At 37.8% G+C, this 22,762-nt stretch overlaps 1 protein-coding gene and 1 long non-coding RNA gene across 2 annotated transcripts in view; one reads left to right on the top strand and one right to left on the bottom strand.

Moving 5' to 3' along the window:
• LOC105385560 (transcription initiation factor TFIID subunit 1) overlaps window positions 1–22,762 on the bottom strand; it is a 44,572-nt gene that overhangs the window by 3,408 nt on the left and 18,402 nt on the right. Inside the window, exons 18-32 of the mRNA XM_048626692.1 lie at window positions 22,629–22,734; window positions 21,364–21,521; window positions 20,193–20,326; window positions 19,753–19,921; window positions 19,505–19,619; window positions 18,671–18,870; window positions 18,309–18,390; window positions 6,319–6,458; window positions 4,858–5,037; window positions 4,243–4,473; window positions 3,615–3,759; window positions 2,998–3,128; window positions 2,459–2,621; window positions 1,961–2,103; window positions 778–943 (exon numbers count right to left, since the gene is read on the bottom strand). Of these exons, the coding sequence (XP_048482649.1) occupies window positions 778–943; window positions 1,961–2,103; window positions 2,459–2,621; window positions 2,998–3,128; window positions 3,615–3,759; window positions 4,243–4,473; window positions 4,858–5,037; window positions 6,319–6,458; window positions 18,309–18,390; window positions 18,671–18,870; window positions 19,505–19,619; window positions 19,753–19,921; window positions 20,193–20,326; window positions 21,364–21,521; window positions 22,629–22,734 (2,263 nt within the window). The remainder of the gene's footprint in view (window positions 1–777; window positions 944–1,960; window positions 2,104–2,458; window positions 2,622–2,997; window positions 3,129–3,614; window positions 3,760–4,242; window positions 4,474–4,857; window positions 5,038–6,318; window positions 6,459–18,308; window positions 18,391–18,670; window positions 18,871–19,504; window positions 19,620–19,752; window positions 19,922–20,192; window positions 20,327–21,363; window positions 21,522–22,628; window positions 22,735–22,762) is intronic.
• On the top strand, window positions 6,601–18,089 carry LOC125489758. The gene is made up of 2 exons (XR_007267221.1): window positions 6,601–7,850; window positions 17,557–18,089. It is a non-coding gene; the product is annotated as an uncharacterized LOC125489758 (long non-coding RNA).

Raw genomic sequence — 22,762 nt, forward strand, 5'->3', positions numbered from 1 at the left:
GACGCTCCTTTCGTCACCTCGCACCACAGAATACGTACCTGATCTACCTAGCAGAATTTTCAACTGAAAGTTAGGTATAATATAAAACAATATGGTGTGACATTACCATCGGCGCCGGAGTGCAGCTTGTGCTTCCTCGGCCGGCCTCTGCCGCGCTTCTCTCTCTCTCTCTCTAGCATCTTCTGTTGCACTAGCGCCATGTTCTATTATATATAATACAGTATAGTGTGTGTGACATTACCATCGGCGCCGGAGTGCAGCTTGTGCTTCCTCGGCCGGCCTCTGCCGCGCTTCTCTCTCTCTCTCTCTAGCATCTTCTGTTGCACTAGCGCCATGTTCTATTATATATAATACAGTATAGTGTGTGTGACATTACCATCGGCGCCGGAGTGCAGCTTGTGCTTCCTCGGCCGGCCTCTGCCGCGCTTCTCTCTCTCTCTCTCTAGCATCTTCTGTTGCACTAGCGCCATGTTCTATTATATATAATACAGTATAGTGTGTGTGACATTACCATCGGCGCCGGAGTGCAGCTTGTGCTTCCTCGGCCGGCCTCTGCCGCGCTTCTCTCTCTCTCTCTCTAGCATCTTCTGTTGCACTAGCGCCATGTTCTATTATATATAATACAGTATAGTGTGTGTGACATTACCATCGGCGCCGGAGTGCAGCTTGTGCTTCCTCGGCCGGCCTCTGCCGCGCTTCTCTCTCTATCTCTCTAGCATCTTCTGTTGCACTAGCGCCATGTTCTATTATATATAATACAGTATAGTGTGACATTACCATCGGCGCCGGCGTGCAGCTTGTGCTTCCTCGGCCGGCCCCTCCCCCGCTTCTCCTCGCTGGGCGGCGGCGGCGAGTCCCGCTCATCCGATTGCTCGGCTGCTTCTAGCATCTTCTGTTGCACTAGTGCTATGTTCGCTTCGAGTTGTGTGACGTGCTCGCCGAACTGGAAGTAGATTTAGGTTTAAAGTAAAGCCATTTTTGACGTAATGATGACAAAGACGTAGATAGTTCGTTTATTTATTTAAACTGAAACGCGTCTTTATTATTATACTCATGGGAAATATGGATACCTATAGCGCTCGCAGATAAAGTATGAAAGTGGCGGATGGACTAATAATGCGATCTCGGTATGTATATGACACTAATCGTAGGCTTTTCTACTCCCATCTATGTACCAGCCGCCATGTTCATGTTGTTCCTTTATCTGAGCCGTATATGCACATACTATACCTAAATACTAGACCACAATGTACCTACGTCTATATTGGTAAGTACCACATTTCTGTTACCATACAATTTTAAGACCGTTTTTCACTCACATTCACAGTTTATAATCAAATAGGACTAAGAAATAAAAAGTCTCCATAACAAAATATTATAGGTGAGAATTGAATAAAGCAAAGTTCGCGTGACAAAGTATGGTTTCTATTTCTTACACCCCTGTAAAAGTGTTTCATAGATTGTTTACGGTGTCATAATTTTATTTGTGTTGCATTGCAACCATTATCACACGATCTTGTAAATTATGCAAAAATGTCACGCAAAGTATAAAAATATGTTTTTTTTTAAGTATCTACTGAGTAAATTTATGGGTTTTTCTTTGAAACATTCCTTCTTTTATGTATTTTTATCACCTACTTAATTCTGATGGTATGGCATAAGCATAACTTTAAATATATAAAAAAACAGTTTGCTTTAGAAATGCACCGTTGCGATCAGAGTTAGTTTTGTTCTAGTTTGTATCAGGCAGTCATTGTAACTTTGATATCGACTCTCAGACTATGGTTAATTTACTCTTTCCCCTTTCCAACACTCGGGAAGTTTTACTCCCAGCAGAAATATGTTTCTACAATCTCAGGCTAGCCAAATAGCAATCCATGTACATTACTTAAGAAGAACTAAATAATTATGTTATATGAATGTATAATTGATTAAACTAATTATAATTTCATAGTCTTACCTGTTCCAAAGCCTCCTGAGTGACATTCAGTATGGTCTCGGCTTGTCGCGTGAACTGCGACGTCGGTCCGTTGTACGCGCGACAGTTGTCCACCAACAGCTGAATGTCGCGCAGGAACTCCGCGCGACTGTGGTACTTGTGCGCTGGAAATAACGCTTGTTTTAGCTGGTGCACAGGTTTACAAATACAAATTATGTACGTTGAAGAAGACCGATGACCGTTGGGGTATATAAATAAGTTATCATGTAGAGAAAAGAGCACAGGCAAACTTAGCGTGAATACGCTAAAGCAGCGACCTCAGATAAGCAGCTAGTGGCTGGATGAGGAAGGCCAAGACAGACAAACCTAGGGAGTGACATAATATATTCCAGCGGCATAATCTAGACTAGAAGAATCTCATCAACTTTTCCACGAAGTCATCAACTATAAGTTGAGCCTTAGCGAATAATAGTACAGCCAATCAATTAATTCGAAGATTTTTTTTCCTTCTCTCCTTACCTTGTATCTTCTTCCCCATGGTCTCCATGTCGATGGGTCGCTTGATGACGCTGTAGTAGTCCTTCACCTGCTTCTTGTTGACGGGCTTCAGGAAGGGCCACGCTTCCGGCATTATCTTCAGCTTCGTCGTGAGAAGGTTCTCCAGAATGAATGATAGGGCGACCTATGGGAAACAATGTGAATGAAAATTGTGGTTTGTGTAGGAGTATAGGTTGGAATTTTATTGGTGATCGAGACAATTCCGGTCGTTAATGAAAATCTCAAACAGAACAAAATTAGCGTTATTTCGGCACCATCACATAAAATTACACCGAATAAATTAGCAAGCTGAAGCGACACGCAGCGTCCAAATCTGCCGATATTTGGAGTAACTATGAACAGGCATGCGTTGCGTGGAACTCCGTAGTGGTTGGATGATAAAGGCGGATGGAAATTATTGAGGAGGTCCTCGTATGTCAAACAGTAGACAACCTACTATTAATAGCTGATAATCATCAATACACGCGTAAGCAAATAGGTATTACAAGAGTTAAACATACTTGATCATTATCGTCCAGTAGCGGGTTGATTTGTTTCTCCAGCTTCATGATCTGTTCCTCCTTCTCCGCCAGCTTCTCGACGCATCGCTGTAACATGCGCTGAGCGGCCACGGTCAGACTGCTTGTAGGTCCTGTTTAGAGATACGTGGCCATTAGTTTATGTGGTGTTGGTATGTTACTATGTTAGTTACTGGTAGTAATAGTGTCGTTACTGAATATTTTAATTGGCTACAGCTGGTAGCACAGTTTTTGATAGATACCTATAGAATTATTTGATCCATTTAATCGTAAAACAAAGAAAATACAACAAAAAAAACAGTTTGCGTTATGGTGTACGCAAATTACGCCAACAAAGGCCGATATCCGTAAACGTGGACGAGTTCTCAAGTCATTCAGCCTGCTGGACCGAAGATCTAAGATGATGACGTCATACTGCATGAAGGCCGAAGGCAGTTTGTTGTGGCGATCGATCGAGAGGCTTATTTCCCGTAGTTGAATATGATTGGCATGGATGATCGATCCGTGTTTACACATAACATAATTATGTACCTATGTATTGATACAGTTTAACTCTAACTTTCTATACTATATTTTATCTGTTCTAATAAAGCCGTTACCATTGTAAAGCGTGGAGTTCTCGACGATCTGGTTGACGTCAGCCAGGAACTCCTCGCGGCTCTGGTAGTGCTTCTGGCGCAGGCTGTCGCGGATGCTCTGCAGGTCCATCGGCCGGGACACGATGCGGTAGTAGTCTGCCACCAACTGCAAGTTTATAGCGGTTAAATATGGAGGTTCGTAAATAAGAATTAAAGCTACATGAACGAATGTCTGAATACGTTGCACCTAGTAGTTACAAGTTTATCAGAAGAACTATAACGCTTCAGATACTAACCATCTTATTCATAGAAAAGTTATATACATATTTTAGCTATTGAACTGTTTTATCCCTCTCAGAACAAATTATTCTTTGACGGAGAGGGACAAAACAATTCAATAGCTAAAACGTCCTATAACCTTTCTATGAATAAAGGGGTAAATATATATGTAACTACTAAAAAACTAGAAGGGGTCAGTATTTTATTGGTGATAACTTTGGAGCTTACATATATTAGAAAGAGTGGTAGGTATAAACTTTTTAACGACAGTTACCAGAGGGTCCGTTCTTCTTTTTTCCGCTGGTCTCTTCACCAGATAGTCTTTACGACTCTATAGCGGACTTTTGCCTCAAATCTATAATATATTTACCTTAGGATTAACAGGAAACAGGAACGGTTGCACATCTGGCAAGTGCCTCATATGGTTTAAGACATCTTCCAACAATGACGAGAGAGTAACTAGCGGGTCAGTCCTTCTCCTTTCTGCTGGTCTCTTGACCAAATAGTCGCAAGACTCGGAGGCGGTGCCGCGGCGGCGGATGCGGCCGGCGGCGCGGAACTCCTTGCGGCTGCCGCTCTTGCGACGGAGCTCTTCGGATTGCTGTGGGGGATTGTGTGGTTAGTTATTACGTTCATTATTACATGATTACGGTAATACAGTCGGTGGAAGTGTAAATAAGGTATGGGGAGGCGAAGTGGCCTTCACAAGTTTTTGCCAGGTGGCCGAAGGTGGCAGAGCAATAATATGTGTAGCCTTTGTCCAGCAGTGGCACATTACAATACGGTAGCATTTATGTATGAATGAAAAGAAAAGTAGTGTGATAAATTTCATACTTTTCACGATGTTGCAAGCATTCTGATAACTTTTACAGATCGCTGAATAGCTGTTATTTTCACTATAGAAGATAATCGTTCTGCTATTACCTTCTCTTCCTGAAGAAAACCGTAGCGTTTTTCTACCTAAATAACCTAGACAAAAACATACCTTGATAAGCTTAGTAGGCAGCGTAAGCTTGGTCCCATCGACGCAGCCGGTGGGGGCGCTAACCGGCTCGGGCGGGGGCGGCTCCAAGTCCGGCGACGCGCCCCTCTCGGCGCCGCCCCCGGTGTACAGGCGGCACGCCTTGTTCGTGCGCATGTGGCCGACTTGACCGCAAGCACCGCACTGGAAGAGGTGGTGAGTGAGATAAAGGGGTAAGTGCGTGCATCGCGGCTTAGGCAGAGGCTCCAGTGGTACATTGCATTTTTGCAGCGCCATATTTTGATGACCGTTTCTCTGGGACGACGCGATGCAATGCACCGCAATGGGACCTCACCCTTACGCTAGACATCTGCCAGGCGCAATCTGCGGTACACGGATTAATACGTTTAGGTAGGTTGGCCGTTACAGTTACAGCACATTAATAAGACTGTAAACTGAAATGACCTTCCATTCTTCATAGTAAGTACTCATAGCAAGTGATTGGGGAAAAAACTTTATATTCTACAAAGGAGCTTTCAGGAATAAAGATAGTATTATAATTATGAAGAATACAATGTTATTGTAGGTATTCCAGTAAACAAACCGAGAAACGTATTTGGCTGTGTAGTGTAGATGCGTGAAAAGGAGGAAAGGAATGATGCAATGTTGGGAAAAGGAGGGGAATTACTTGGGAAATCCTATCTGACAGGAAACAAGGATGAAGATGAAAGTAACCCAAATTTATAAATCCCTCTACCGATGACAGTATAAAATGTGACAGAGATGCCTCCTTGTAGAGCAAAGTACCCCATTTTAAAGCCCTTTTTCAGTCTTATACTTATTGCATCTATCTATATTTATAAGTTATGCTAATGTGAACATGTGGCAAACAACGTGATCAAAGCTATGAAAGTGATGGCAAGTGATGGTGAAATAGTGAAGAAATAGATAGAATTTTAATTTATTTTCCGTTAATAAATGCCCCGAGCCGTCAGCTCAAATTCATAACAAAATCTTATTTAGTTGGAAAAACACTCAAATCAAAACTTCACGGGTGACATAGCACACACTGTGAGAATTTTATAGTCTACGAAAATAGGTACATTAAACCTATCTCTTACACACAAAATTAGCTGCGATACTTGAGAGTAAGTCTAAATAATACAAAGAAGTACACAATACTAAAACTTCAAGAAATACATACCGATACTAGCGCATCATTTGCTTCAGAAACATTTCCCAGTATCAAAATATACTTCTACTATTGTAATCGGGCCCTTTGATAAACCATCCAGTTCAAAATGATCTTCAATACTTTTTAAGGTTATTTTGCGACTTACCCTGCAGACGGCTGGGCCCTAGGGTTAAAAAAAACAACAACTATTAAAAAGGATTGGGTGCGGGATAAAATTAAATCGGGATCAACGGAAATTAACTTAGGATACTATGAGGAAGGGTTGTTTTTGGGTTCAGGGGTATTGTTACCTTCAGTTTGAGGTCAGGTTTCAGTTTAGCGCGTCTAGATCTGGACGACGAAGGTGTGTATAGGTCCGGTTCCTGTTTGATCTGACCCAGCGGGATCAGGCCTGATGATGGAGAGCCCATCATGTCCATGTTTGATGAGCCTGGTAGGGAAATGTGTCATTATTATTGAAGGTGTCAGACTGTAACGGATGGCACGCATAAGTAAAATATATATGATCTGAGATCATGTGAGATCATTGATCTCGCAAATTATGATGGGTTGCAGAGCAAAAGTAGCTTGTACAGTCAAGTGCAATTAATCCTGATCCCCTATATAGCTATAACTACAACCCTCCCACATAGGCGCCACCTATGTAAAATAACCTTGAACTACATACACCTTGTTTCGTTACTAAGACTTCTGTATGTGTGTTAAAATATGGCGCTAAATATCGACTTTTATTAATTTAAGCGCCATCTTAAATCAAATATTGGAACTAGCTTCATAAAGTTCATGCCAGAATGTTAAAACCTGTGTTGTTCACTTTTAACTATTGCAAGCCAGCTCAGTGTGATACGAAGTGATTGCATTTTTCACCAGCTTAACTACTTGACGGTGTGGTGTAATCGTTAAGGTATTCGGCTTTCAATATGGAGGTTCAGAGTTCAAATCTCTGGGAGGTGTGACTTTTAAAATTTATTTTTATGTTTTACTTTGTTAATCATTATAGATAGGTTATTTTAGACTATCTTTATCAATATGAACAGGAAATAAAATAAAAACATAATATATAAGAAAAAGAACTTTATTTCACTAAACAAGTAAATATTATTAGTCTGTATGCAGAATAATTATGAACAAAAGTAAACAAATTCAAAAATTGTAGAATTACAACAATGAGAACCAACATGTTACTAAATTTCACAATTTACATCTCTTGTTGTTTTCTACAATTAAATTATAAATAAGCAACAATTTTATTACTAAGTAGTTACTTATAAATATGTAATCAATTATCTTAACAGTATGAACAAATAATTATCTTACTACTAAATAAATTTTACTCATTTTTAAACTGGGGACCCGTTAAATACCTACTAAACGTATAATAACATAGTTATAATGTTCCATTTCTTCTTTGCGAGTTGTGCTGTTATAGTGTAGAAGATATTTCTCACGCAATGCAAACAGCAACCATAATATCATCCTTAAAATTCTCAAATTAAATCTTGTCATGCGTTAGCTATTTTATAACAGTTCTTCAGGGTCCATTATAGGACATCCATCTTCGGTAACCTTTAAAAACAATGATTTGATCATGCCTTAATGAATATAACAAATTGTGACATTATTACTATAGCGTAAAAAGTATATTATGATAATCTATAAGTAAAATAAATGAAAGCCAATAATATATAAAGTAACCAATAAAATTATAAAGAGAAAATACGAACCCAATGTTGTCCTGGCACTTAACTCAATTAATAATGATGACCTTGTTAATAAATTCGTTTGTCATCGTTACAAATCAATAATTTTGATTATATTATAGGTACTAGAGGTCGCGTTGTGGCGCGGGCTGCAAGCAGCCGCGCGGTGCTTTGATACTTTCGGTTTAGGTGGGTGTCTGTTTTCAGTATGAATTTCCATTTCAGCAGGGTATTGGCTTGAATATACCGTAGCAAATCTTTCTTGCGTTTTGTTACGCCTTAAAACTGTGTTCACTATGATTTTTTTAAATTAAAGGGGTACTTTAACGATTTTGTTTGACGTGGGAAACAGTTTTCAGTATGAATTTCAGTTTCAGCAGGGTATTGACTTGAACATACCGTAGCAAATCTTTCTTGCGTTTTGTTATGCCTTCAAAACTGTTTTCACTATGAATTTCTATATTAAAGGGGTACCTACTGATGATTTTGTTTTAGGTAGTTATACGTTTTCAGTATGAATATTGGTTTCAGCAGGGTATTGACTTGAACATACTGTAGCAAATCTTTCTTGCGTTTTGTAAGGCCTTTAAAACTATTTTCATTACGAATTTCGATATCATGTCGGTATTGATGCTTTTGTTTTTGTTTTCAAAACAGTTTTTTAAGCATAATAATCGGTCAGCTGGCTTTACTTATAATATAGGCGTTTTCCTTTGTATTCAAATTTGAGTGAAGAATACTTAAGCAGCCGCGCGGTGCTTTGATGCTTTAGGTTTAGGTGGGAGACAGTTTTCAGTATGGATTTCAGTTTCAGCAGGGTATTGACTTGACCATACCGTAGCAAATCCTTCTTGCGTTTCGTTATGCCATCAAAGCTGTTTTCACTATGAATTTCTTTACTAATTTCGATACTGATGATTTTGTTTTAGGTGGAATACAGTTTACAGTATGAAATTCGGTTTCAGTTGGGTATTAACTTTAACATACCGTAGCAAATCTATCTTGCATTTTGTTAGGCCTAAAAAAAGGTTTTCACTATGAATTTCTTTTTTAGAGGGGTACTGATGATTTTGTTTCAGGTGGGATTACAGTTTTCAGTATGAGTTTTGGTTTCAGCAGGGTATTGACTTGAACATATCGTAGCAAATCTTTCTTGCGTTTTGTTACGACTTAAAAACTGTGTTCACTGTGATTTTTTTTTATTAAAGGGGTACTGACGATTTTGTTTGACGTGTGAAACAGTTTTCAGTATGAATTTCAGTTTCAGCAGGGTATTGACTTGAATATACCGTAGCAAATCTTTCTTGCGTTTTGTTATGCGTTAAAAACTGTGTTCACTATGTTTTTTTTATTAAAGAGGTACCTACTGATAATTTTGTTTCAGGTGGGATTAGTTTTCAGTATGAATTTCGGTTTCAGCAAGGTATTGTCTTGAACAAACCGTAGCAAGTCTTTGTTGTGATTTGTTTTGGATTAAAAACTGTTTTTACTATGAATGTCTTTATAAAAGGGGTACTGATGATTTTATTTCAGGGAGGGTTACAGTTTTCAGTATGAATTTCGGTTTCAGCAGGGTATTGACGTGAACATACCGTAGCAAATCCTTGTTGCGTTTTGTTATGCCTTATAAACTGCTTTTACTATGAATTTCTTCATTAAAGGGGAACTGATGATTTTATTTTAGGTGTGATACGGTTTTCAGTACGAATTTTGGTGAGATACGGTTATTCACTTGACTATAACGTATCGAATATTTTATGGGGTTTAGTTTTCCCTTGAAATCTAATTTCAGTATGTAATTTGGTAGTAGATGGGTATTGATTTTCTCATAATACACTCACAACTTACAAATTCAAGAAATATCCGTTGTACACTCCCGGGCAATGAATAAGTTCCACTCACAAAATGCCGACCCCATACGACCTCAATTCCTAAAACTCCACAGGAATGTTAATATTTGCCGTGAAAACTATTTTTAAATTACGGATTGTCTCACACAAATACGGTAGAGAAACTGATCTATATGGACATTTTTTGGTTTCCTAAACTTTACCTAGTAGTGAGCGAACATCGTTTTGTGTACAAATATTGGGTTCTTTAATACCTCATAAATCTGAGTCACCTTCATTCGCGCGTTTTTCTAGCGTCTCGATTATTAGTTTATTCTGTCCTGAAAAGAAACTTTCATAGCAACGAAATTTACAGGCTTTTTTTATTCATTAATTACTTTTGTGGGTTTGCTGTTTAAGACACAGTAAGTATAAGTAGGATAAAGTGCGTTTTTTAACATTATAGAACTATGCTTTACTGAAATTTAATTCATAATTGGTTGCACACGTATATGGACGCGGCCAAACTTAAACTTTGTCTTTCTTTTTTATTCATTCAAGTTATTTCTTAACCACAATCGGCTGTCAGGTTATATACGTAGTTGTGTTGACGAGGGTTTGAGTAGTGTTGCCTCACTTCGCTCGGCTCTCCAGGGTTTGCAGTATGGTGGTTCGCATTGTTTTGCCTCGATTGGCTCGGCTCCTCTTTTACGGTTAGGTAATACTTGAGTTGTATTGCCTCGCTGCGCTCGGCTCTTCAGTGGTTGTGGTATAATGTTTTGAAATGTTTTGCCTCGCTGCGCTCGGCTCTCCAAGGTTTGTGGTATGATGGCTTGGATTGTTTTGCCTCGCTGCGCTCGGCTCTCCAAGGTTTGTGGTATGATGGCTTGGATTGTTTTGCCTCGCTGCGCTCGGCTCTCCAAGGTTTGTGGTATGATGGCTTGGATTGTTTTGCCTCGCTGCGCTCGGCTCCTCTCCAGGTCTCGGAATGGTAGTCTCGGTTGTTTTGCCTCGCTTCGCTCGGCTCTGCAGTTACATAGGCACTTGCTGTTTATTATACTTTAGCCTCGCTTCGCTCGGCTCTTCGGGTTTTCAGATATTGGTTTCAGTAGTTTTGCCTCGCTCCGCTCGGCTCTCTAGGTTTTGGATTGATGGTTTAGGTTGTTTTGCCTCGCTTCGCTCGGCTTTCCACTTCTTAAACTTTTGATTTGACACTCTTTATTGATATTAATAATTATGATACGTAAAGCCTCGCTTCGCTCGGATTTATTTCCTTTTATGGCAGGGTTACTTGTCGGATGCCTCGCTGCGCTCGGCTGGTTTTATTTTGGTATAGCTTGTAGAAAGACTATGGCCTCGCTGCGCTCGGCACTTACACTGTGGTAAAGTTGATTTACATTTTGTATAATTTTAGGGAAAATATTTTTTCCTCTAAAAGTGGGGAGTTTTTATTTTAAAAAATAATTCTTTGTATTTATCTTCACAAATGCGCCATAAACCACAAATCTGTCTGACCACTTCAAAGGGGTGAAATTGCTAATGTTGGTAATTTTTTGTACGTTTTTAGGGAAATTTTGATTTTTTCCCTACAAGTGGGGAGTTTTTATTTTAAATAATTATTGTTTGTATTTATCTACACAAATGCGCAATATACCATAAATCTGTCTGACCACTTCAACGGAGTGAAATTGCTAATGTTGGTAATTTTTTCTACGCCTTTAGGGATTTTTTTTTTCCCTTTAAGTGGGGAGTTTTTATTTTAAATTAAAATTGTATGCATTTAACTACACAAACACGCTATACATTCAAAACTCCTCAGACCATCTCAAAGTGATAAAATTGCATATTTATGTAAATTTTCCCATGTTTTTAGGGAAAGTTTGTTTTTTTTTTATATAAGTGGGGAGTTTTTATTATTAATTAAAAATCTATGCATTTAACTACACAAACGCGCCATACATTCAAATCCCCTCAGACCATCTCGAAGTGATAAAATTGCATATTTATGTAAATTTTCCCATGTTTTTAGGGAAATTTTGTTTTTTTTTCCTATAAGTGGGGAGTTTTTATTATTAATTAAAAATCTATGCATTTAACTCCACAAACGCGCCATACATTCAAATCTCCTCAGACCATCACAAAACGATAAAATTGCATATTTATGTAAAATTTCCCATGTTTTTAGGGAAATTTTGTTTTTTTCCCTATAAATGGGGAGTTTTTATTTCATAGGCGAACTAAATGCATCCACCTACGCAAACGCGCTCTACAAGTCAAAACTGTCAGACCACTCAATACACCTGAAATAGCCTAAAAACATTTAAAATTTCTCTTTTACAAAATGGCTGCCACTTCATCCGCCATTTAGATTTTTGCACTTTTCGGAATTTTCCCATGAATTTCACCATATATCCAACCATGTACATAGAAAAACATCACCCCACCTTCCCTCCTTCTGGCAGATCAATTCACCTCAACTTGAATCGACGTCGAACTTTTTCAAAAATATAATCTCCCGTATTTCTCAGCGTTGCCAGCCGAAAGTGATAAAAATAGTCAAATGTCATTAGTATGAGCTTTTCTGACTAAACTGCATAATTTTTAAAAATCCAAAACGGTTATTTCTATTTTTCAGGTTTTTGGGGAAAATCTCAAAATTTTCCCTAAAAATGGGGAAATTTTATTTAGTAGGTATAGTCTACTCAACAAACTACACAAATGCGCCATACAAGACAAATCTCCCCAACCACTCTAAACATGTGAAAAAACCAATCAAAAATCGTGAAAAAAAGTCACTTTTAAAAAATGGCCGCCAAAGTAGTCCGCCATTTTGTTTTTTCAACTTTTCGGAATTTTCCCATAAACTGCACCATACATCAGACCGTGTACAAAAAAAATCATCACCCCACCTGCCTCCCTTCTGGGAGATCAATTCACCTCAAGTTGGGTCGACGTAAAAAAATACGAAAAAATATAATCTCGCCTATCGCCCAGGGTTGCCAGTCGAAAGTAATTAAAATGGTCAAATTTCATTAGTACGGGTCTTTCCGACAAAACTGCATCAAATTTTAAAATCAAAAGTGGCCATTTCTACTTTTCATGTTTTTGGGGAAAATCTCGAAAATTACCCTAAAAATGGGGAAAATTCTTTCACATGGCAACTCTACTCGTCAAACTACACAACCGCTCCATACAAGTCAAACCTGTCAAACGCCCCCAACACAATAAAAAAACGCTTTAAAAATCCCCGAAAAAACACGTTTTTATAAAAAAATCTCCCCTCCCCCCGCAAATGAAAAAAAAACATTTTTTGAAATTTTCTCATAAATTTCATCATGTGCCCCACCGTTTACAAAAAACACCATCCCCCCACCTCCCCCCTTCCGGGAGATCAATTCACCTCAAGTCGGGTCTGACACGCCCTAAACTTTACTTCACTGCAACTCGGCCGCCATTTTGTTTTTTTATTTTTTTATATTTTTTTTATAATCTGTCAGACATTCTAAATACACCCTCGAAATATGAAAAAATGTATGGTCACCAAAAAAGAGGAACAAAAAAAATTTTTTTTTTTTACAACTTTTTTTAAAAAGTCGGATTTTTCCTCTACTCACTGGAGCACCCTGTACATTTCCCTAAAACATTTTTATATCAAAAAATGGCTCCTTCTGGGAGAACTACTATGTCAATCAGTCAGTCAGTGGTAATCCAGCTTTATATATATTACTAGAGGTCGCGTTGTGGCGCGGGCTGCAAGCAGCCGCGCGGTGCTTTGATGCCTTTGGTTTAGGTGGGAGACAGTTTTCAGTATGAATTTCAGTTTCAGCAGGGTATTGACTTGAATATACCGTAGCAAATCTTTGTTGCGTTTTGTTATGCCTTAAAAACTGTGTTCACTATGTTTTTTTTTAAATTAAAGGGGTACTAACGATTTTGTTTGACGTGGGAAACAGTTTTCAGTATGAATTTCAGTTTCAGCAGGGTATTGACTTGAAAAAACCGTAGCAAATCTTTCTTGCATTTTCTTATGCCTTCAAAACTGTTTTCACTATGATTTTCATTATAACAGGGGTAGTGATGATTTTTGTTTTAGGTGGGATACGGTTTTCAGTATGAATTTTGGTGAGATACGGTTATTCACTTGACTGTAACGTATCGAATATTTTATGCGGTTTAGTTTTCCCTTGAAATCTCATTTCAGTATGAAATTTGGTAACAGATGGGTATTGACTTGGCCATAATAGACTCGCAATGAAAAGGTTCCACTGAGAAAAGCTAACGGAAAAATCTAGCTTAATGCCGTCTTCTGCAACATTGACGTACATTTAACAGAACGTCAGGATATTTATTACCGACTAAAAACGGTAGGTAATATTTTGTTCCAATTTTAAATTAAATCTTTGTAAAAATTGGGGTCGTATGGCATTTTGTGAGTGGAACTTTTTCATTGCCCGGGACTGTACAATGGATATTTCTTGAATTTGGGTTTACATAAAAAAAAACTCCACAGGAATATTAATGTTTGCCTTGAAAACTATTTTCATTATGAATTACGGATTGTCTCACACAAATACGGTAGAGAAACTGATCTATATGGTAATTTTTAGGTTTCGTAAACTTTACCTAGTATCGAGATGACATTGTTTTGTGTACAAATATTGGGTTCTTTAACACCTCATAAATCTGAGTCTACTCCATTCGCGCGTTTTTCTAGCTTCTCGATTATCAGTTTACTCTGTCCCTGAAGATAAACTTTTTCATAGAAACGAAATACACAGGCTTTTTTATTCATTAATTTCTAACTTGGGTTTGCTGTTTGAGACTATTTTTACAGAACTATGTTTACTTCAATTAAATCCATAATTAGAACTATAAACGCGTCCAAAACTTTGTCTATCTTTTTTATTCATTCAAGGTATTTCTTTGCCACAATCGGCTATCAGGTTATATACTCGTAGTTGTGTTGACGAGGGTATGAGTAGTGTTGTCTCGCTTCGCTTGGCGCTACAGGATTTGCAGTATGATGGTTTACATTGTTTTGCCTCGCTTCGCTCGGCTCCTATTTTACAGTAAAGTAATACTTAAGTTGTATTGCCTCGCTACGCTCGGCTCTTCAGTGGTTGTGGTATAATGTTTTGAAATGTTTTGCCTCGCTGCGCTCGGCTCTCCAAGGTTTGTGGTATGATGGCTTGGATTGTTTTGCCTCGCTGCGCTCGGCTCCTCTCCAGGTCTCGGAATGGTAGTCTCGGTTGTTTTGCCTCGCTTCGCTCGGCTCTGCAGTTACATAGGCACTTGCTGTTTATTGTACTTTAGCCTCGCTTCGCTCGGCTCTTCGGGTTTTCAGATATTGGTTTCAGTAGTTTTGCCTCGCTCCGCTCGGCGCTCTAGGTTTTGGATTGATGGTTTAGGTTGTTTTGCCTCGCTTTGCTCGGCTTTCCACTTCTTAAACGGGACTTTTCCCGTAGTTTTTCTTTATTGATATTGATATTAATAATAATGATACGTAATGCCTCGCTTCGCTCGGATTTATTTCCTTTTATGGCAGGGTTACTTGTCGGATGCCTCGCTGCGCTCGGCTGGTTTTATTTTTGCATAGCTTGTAGAAGGACTATGGCCTCGCTGCGCTCGGCACTTACACTGTGGTAAAGTTGATTTACATTTTGTATATTTTTAGGGAAAATATTTTTTCCTTTAAAAGTGGGGAGTTTTTATTTTAAAAAATAATTCTTTGTATTTATCTTCACAAATGCGCCATATAACAGGAATCTGTCTGACCACTTCAAAGGGGTGAAATTGCTAATGTTGGTAATTTTTTCTACGTTTTTAGGGAAATTTTGATTTTTTCCCTACAAGTGGGGAGTTTTTAATTAAAATAATAATTGTTTGTATTAATCTACACAAATGCGCCATATACCATAAATCTGTCTGACCACTTCAACGGAGTGAAATTGCTAATGTTGGTAATTTTTTCTACGCTTTTAGGGAAAATTTATTTTTTTTCCCTTTAAGTGGGGAGTTTTTATTTTAAATAAAAATTGAATGCATTTAACTACACAAACACGCTATACATTTGAAACTCCTCAGACCATCTCAAAGTGATAAAATTGCATATTTATGTAAATTTTCCCATGTTTTTAGGGAAATTTTGTTTTTTTTCCTATAAGTGGGAAGTTTTTATTATTAATTAAAAATTTATGCATTTAACTACACAAACGCGCCATACATTCGAATCCCCTCAGACCATCTCAAAGTGATAAAATTGCATATTTATGTAAATTTTCCCATGTTTTTAGGGAAATTTTGTTTTTTTTTCCTTAAAGTGGGTAGTTTTTATTTCAAATTAAAAATTTATCCATTTAACTACACAAACGCGCCATACATTTGAATCCCCTCAGACCATCACAAAACGATAAAATTGCATATTTATGTAAAATTTCCCATGTTTTTAGGGAAATTTTGTTTTTTTCCCTAAAAATGGGGAGTTTTTATTTCATAGAAAAATTAAGCGTACCTAAACACACAAACGTGCTCTACAAGTCAAAACTGTCAGACCACTCAATACAGGTGAAATAGCCTTAAAACATGTTAAATTTCTCTTTTACAAAATGGCTACCACTTCATCCGCCATATTGATTTTTGCAGTTTTCGGAATTTTCCTATTAATGTCACCATATATCCAACCATGTACAAAGAAAAACATCACCCCACCTCCCCCCCTTCTGGGAGATCAATTCACCTCAACTTGAATCGACGTCGAACTTTTTCAAAAATATAATCTCCCGTATTTCTCAGGGTTGCCAGCCGAAAGTGATAAAAATAGTCAAATGTCATTAGTATGAGCCTTTCTGACTAAACTGCATCATTTTTTAAAATCCAAAACGGTTATTTCTATTTTTCAGGTTTTTGGGGAAAATCTCAAATTTTTCCCTAAAAATGGGGAAATTTTATTTAGTAGGTATAGTCTACTCAACAAACTACACAAATGCGCCATACAAGACAAATCTCCCCAACCACTCTAAACATGTGAAAAAACCAATCAAAAATCGCGAAAAAAAGTCACTTTTACAAAATGGCCGCCAAAGCAGTCCGCCATTTTGTTTTTTCAACTTTTCGGAATTTTCCCATAAACTGCACCATACATCAGACCGTGTCCAAAAAAAATCATCACCCCATCTGCCTCCCTTCTGGGAGATCAATTCACCTCAAGTTGGGTCGACGTAAAAAAATCCGAAAAAATATAATCTCGCCTATCGCTCAGGGTTGCCAGTCGAAAGTAATAAAAATGGTCAAATGTCATTAGTACGGGTCTTTCCGACAAAACTGCATCAAATTTTAAAATCAAAAGTGGCCATTTCTACTTTTCATGTTTTTGGGGAAAATCTCGAAATTTACCCTAAAAATGGGGAAAATTCTTTCACATGACAACTCTACTCGTCAAACTACACAACCGCTCCATACAAGTCAAACGTGTCAAATGCCCCCAACACAATAAAAAAATGCTTTGAAAATCCCCGAAAAAACACGTTTTTATAAAAAAATCTCCCCTCCCCCCGCAATAAAAAAAAAATCATTTTTTGGAATTTTCCCTTAAATTTCATCATGTCCCCCACCGTTTACAAAAAACATCATCCCCCCACCTCCCCCCCTTCCGGGAGATCAATTCACCTCAAGTCGGGTCTGACACGCCCTAAACTTTGCTTCACTACATTTCGGCCGCCATTTTGTTTTTTTATTTTTTTATATTTTTTTTATAATCTGTCAGACATTCTAAATACACCCTCGAAATATGAAAAAATGTATGGTCACCAAAAATGAGGAGCAAAAAAAATTTTTTTTTTTTACAACTTTTTTCAAAAAGTCGAGGTTTTTCTCTACTCACCCGAGCACCCTGTACATATCCCTAAAACATTTTTATATCAAAAAATGGCTCCTTCTGGGAGAACAATCATGTCAGTCAGTCAGTCAGTGGTAATCCAGCTTTATATATTATAATTAATAGGTATAAATATAAATCAGATCAATCAGATGGAATTAACAAAACCCATCTCAATGCAACAAAACATTCTCTTCAAGTCTACAATTTCAAATGAGAAATAAATTCAAAATACCCTCTGCGCTTATAATATTTCATATTGTAAACAATTATCACTACATAGACTATACGTTTGCTAATGAACCGCAACATATTCACTATTTTGCAAACGAGTTCAATAAGCTTCTTGGCGTAGCGGGCAAATGGTTGGTTTGCGAATAATTGGGCCGCGGGTTCGAGCCCAGATGAAAAACAAAAATAATTTAAATTTTGTATTTCATAATATTATTGTTCTATGAATTCGTTAGTTTGTGTAAATGATGGATATTATCTAAAATCTAAATGATGGATATAAATAGGAGAATAGTAAAATAGTTCTGTGTCTGTCTATAGACACGAGCACTACCGCAACATACGTCACACCGACAAATTGGCTTTGCGTAGTTTGAATTTCTATTTGAAATGCAGGGGGTCAGGTTTTTCTGCACCTGACTGTACGTGTTTTATAGCCCTTTGCTCCCGAGTAATTGTTATAAATACATAATCGTCTTTACTCTAATATTAAATCTTGTAGTGACCTGCTGAAATGTGAACTTATTACATAACCGCTCTCTAGACAGATTGCCAGGTGTGGCTGGATGGCTGAAGGTAGCCAACTACAGTGCTGAAGCGCTTGTCCAGTGGTCACTGATGTTGATAAATGCTAGAGGTATACTCACTGTCTCCGCCCATACTCGGAATGGTGACATTTCCGGCTAGCCGCTCCCTCTCTTGGTTTCGCTTGATACGTCGCAGTTGTTCCTGTACATTTCAAAATAATGATATGAATAATGGATATAATTATCAAGATTCAATGAAATACTAAACCAATGAAAGAAAAAAAAACATTATTAGGTCATACTCCTGTAGCAAAATGATCGTATTAATTATGTTACATTTTACGTCATAAATATAGAACTTTTTAAACGATTCCATGATACCCACTAGCGATCTTTGGGCACCAAAGTCCTCTGTTAGGTACCTTTTCCAGATTTTAGGACATAAAATTACATTTATAATTTTTTTTACGAAAGAATCGAACCTGAATCCTCCTCTTCTCCCTCTTCATCTCCTCCTTCTGCGTCTCGTCCATCGTAGCGAACTGTCGTATAAATGCGTCGTCTTTAGTCGAGCGTATCTTGGTGTACGCCTCTATGACCGCCGCCTTGCGTACTATTTCCACTCGAGTGTACCGCTGGCCGGATGCGTTGCGGAATGTACGCACTATGCGGAGTACGCGGCCTGGGGATAGGAAATAATATTAATATTGTACACACAAACAACTCTCCAGTCCCCAGACTATGCAAGCTGCTCAATACACACAGTGGGTTGATTGATCTTCACGCAGATTCCTTCTCACAGTTCCGTAAAATTTTGTACGAACAATTATAACACTTAAGTAGTCATACCTAGTTGCAAATTGCTGTTGGTTTAGAATATTAATTGCGTTAACACTTTAGAATAAGTACGTAGTTAAGTAAGTAAGTTAATACGTATGTCAGTTTAGAATAAGCCTTAATTTTACATGTAGTGTACACCTATAATTATCAGTGCATTTAGTTTTAAGTCTAGTTTTAAAACAGTGATTGTATAATGTAACTGATGTTGGTGAACCTAATAAATAAATAAATAAATAAAATAAACTACAAACTAAAAGTAATAAATATTTATGCGGCCATATCGCCAAAAAATTATAATAAAGGGTATAGTTTGTAAAATATAGGCCTATGACTTATGCCTGGTAAATAAAATTCGGTTTACCATCTAAAAAAAAAGAAAATGGCTTTTGTATCTATCCATAGGAATCATGCTGTATTTTAGTTTCTAGAGAAGTTGAAAAATGATTTTAAAAAACTAGTTCTTATAATATTTTTACCTTGGTGAGCGGATAGCGAAGTTTCATTCTGGTTGATTTGCGGTTTCTTCTCCGACTGGCCCAAGATCATCTTCCTCAGCTCAGCTCTTTCTGCTTCCTCTCTTTCTAACGACAACTATTAGACAAAGACAACAACATTAAATTTTTGAATCAGATTATCCACTCGTCGAATGAAACTGCAATACAAGTATTGCAGTTTCATTCATTTGTGCATTATGTTTAAGTACGCAAGGACTATTTTAACATACCTGTTCAGTAGTTTTCTTATTAGCGAGCATGTTTTCGAGATTCTTTCCCATCTCTTCGAGGTCGGACTCCTCACTGACTGAACTTTCCGCCTCGTCTGTACTAAGCACTTCTGTGCTCGACAGTACCCGGTTTTGCAGCTCGAATATACGCTGGCATTCCTCTTTGTATCTGCAATCGGAGAAAATTATTTAGTTTCAGTTTATAGTATGTGTAGAGTGGTTCGTTTCACATAACATTTAAATAAATGGACTCCCTTGTGGGGTAGTCACAGGTGCTGTAATTACTACTCGAAAGTAATAGTTATGCCAACATGCAAGACCTGAAAACAAAATATCTTCCACACCTGGGAATCTAACCCGGTGCCCTCACCACAACAGAGTTTACTGTCCACTGCACTATCTAGTCAACAAAAGCGAGTCACTATGTTTTAGTCATTTACCTTTCCTGGTGCTCAGCGATGGAGAATCGGTTTCCTCTGGAGAACTTGGTCATGCCTTCTTCGCCCGCCTTGGCCTTCTCCGTGGACAGCGTGCGCACCACGTCAATGACCTCCCAACGGGATAGCTTCTTGATCTAGAGGGGGGAAATAATGGACAACATTTCAAAAAACTAAAGCTACTATAAATCGAAAACCATTTCGAGATTTAGCTCTAAAGGCTACAAAAAAAATGTTTTTGTATTTTTTGGATGTATCATTTTCGAGAAATTCATAAAATAGTAAAAAAGTGCTGATGACGTCATGCATCAGGTGCGATGCATTTTGATGATCAAAGCCTATAGATTTAAAAACAAAGTAACTGTCACTTTCATTTTTGATTGACGTTGACGTTTTATCGTGATGTTGTTGTTTATTTGGGTCATTTCCATAAATTCCGTTCTGTCACTTTCTGACTATTTTTTTTATTTATCATATAAAATGGTTAGTACGTATTAAAGAGATGACCTCTATATAATATGTCCCAGAACATGCCACCGCCTTCACAGCTGAAAAAATGCTTCTGAAAAATGCTTCTGCTTATTTTTTTACATGATAAGTACATTGTATCATCAGAAATATCAATGTCATTTGAAAATGACCCATTTGTTGGTTGACATGTAAACAAAGTTTAAATGTCACAGTCAGTGTCATTTATGTTTTTTTTTCGAGACAAAGCAAAAGACAAAAATTAAAATTGAGCCTAATATGTGACGTCATTTCCGGTTTTAAAATAATTAACTTTAAAGTTAAAAATAACATGCAAAAATTAATGTATATACAAAATAAAAAAATACGGGTCCTCTAATTTTTAATAAACTTTCCGAATAGCTAATAAAAATATAGGGTCAAGAAAATGAAATGTTGTCCATTATGGTTAATTCAATAAGGTTGTGTGGAGTGTGACCGCAATTTTTCAATACGTAAAAACTGTTGTCCGCGAGCTTTGCTTCTGCTTAAAAAGTTTTCCTGTAGGTATTGCGGGAATGCAAAAGTTACCAGGGGGGTAAACAAGTTTAAGGCAATGAGACCATTGATTGTAGCTGGATGAGAAAGACCGAGAACAAATTGTGGCACTCCTTGTGAGAGACCGCTGTTCAACAGTGGACGATTACGGGCTGATGATGAAGTTTACCTCTTCCTCAGGCACCCCAAACTTCCTCAGCAAGGCCTTAGCGTTGTTCAAGCTGAGTCTTCTCAAGTCCGCGTCAGTGCCGGTAACTGTACGCTTGGGTTGTTGCTCCTCGTTCGGCTGTTGCGTCGGCTTGTTGGGCATGCGGACGTACGAGAAACCTGGAAAAAAGTTCTAATATTAGTACATAATGTATTTCTTTAAGAACAAAACACGACTGCGTATTGCCGTTGATGACGTAGCGTAGGTACTGAAACGTAAAACAATAAAGTCTTGAAACCTACAAGCTGAAGTGGACAGGAGCGGTCATTGCTGCTGTAGAACTGATAAAACACTTTCTGTACTACCACAAAAAACTTTAGACACTGTTTAACAAGTGTTTAAAACGAAATCTGACAGATATTGTAGGTGTTTGACACCGCTAAACACCTATTAAATACTGTCTTAAGTTTTTGTGGTAATGCCGCTGTTGGTCCATATTGGCATCTTCACTTATCATTCTTTCATATATAAAGTGAAACCTGGTTAAGTGGGACCTGGATAAGTGAGAAACCTCCATAGCTGGAACTCATGCTGAGGTCCCAACACTTTGGCACTGAATTACCTCTGTTAGTGGGACGAGGTAAGCCTCTATATCTGGGATTTGTTCTTTCGATTTATCATCATAGTTACCTCTATAACTGAGACAGCGAGTAAATTTTATATGCATAAACCTCTGTAACTGAGATAACATTGTGTGTTTTACTCATTCTTATTCTACCCACAAATTCCATACGTAATTCCAAGTACGTAAGTACAAATTTTGAGCTTCAGTTCAGTTCAGTTCAATGTACCTATTTATTAATCAATTACCTTTTTTAGTTTCGCTTTACTATCATACAGATGTTTAAATTTGGAAAATGCCAAAACGAAAGCTACAATCGTTTTCATTACGTGAAAAACTGAATTTAATATCCTTTTATGAAAGTGGGAAGACACGCGAAGAAGTTTGTGCTGAATTTTAATTAATGAATAAAATATATATATATATAATTAATTTTATTTAATGATCGCACCTGTATTACTGAAATAACCTGTATTCTCACCTCTATTAATGGAACCGGACAGATATTTATTTATACCTGTATATCTGAGACACTGGGTAAGTGAAAAGATACCGCAGGACCCTTGAAGTCTCACTTAACCAGGTTTCACTGTAAATGAAACATTGCCGCCATTTTCTTCTCCTTTCATGACACTATGTATAAGCATAAACGTGATTCTGTTACCTTCTCCACAGCCAGTAGGGTCGGCCGGTCCGGTCAACTGCAGCAGACACTTCCCGCGCATCGCCTGGATGTAGGCGCGGGTTGTGTTCCACGGAGCCACTTTCACCTGCAAATGACAATATAAATGTTTAAAT

Source organism: Plutella xylostella, chromosome 17 (genome assembly GCF_932276165.1).
Source record: "Plutella xylostella chromosome 17, ilPluXylo3.1, whole genome shotgun sequence".
Classification (NCBI taxonomy): Eukaryota; Metazoa; Arthropoda; class Insecta; order Lepidoptera; family Plutellidae; genus Plutella; species Plutella xylostella.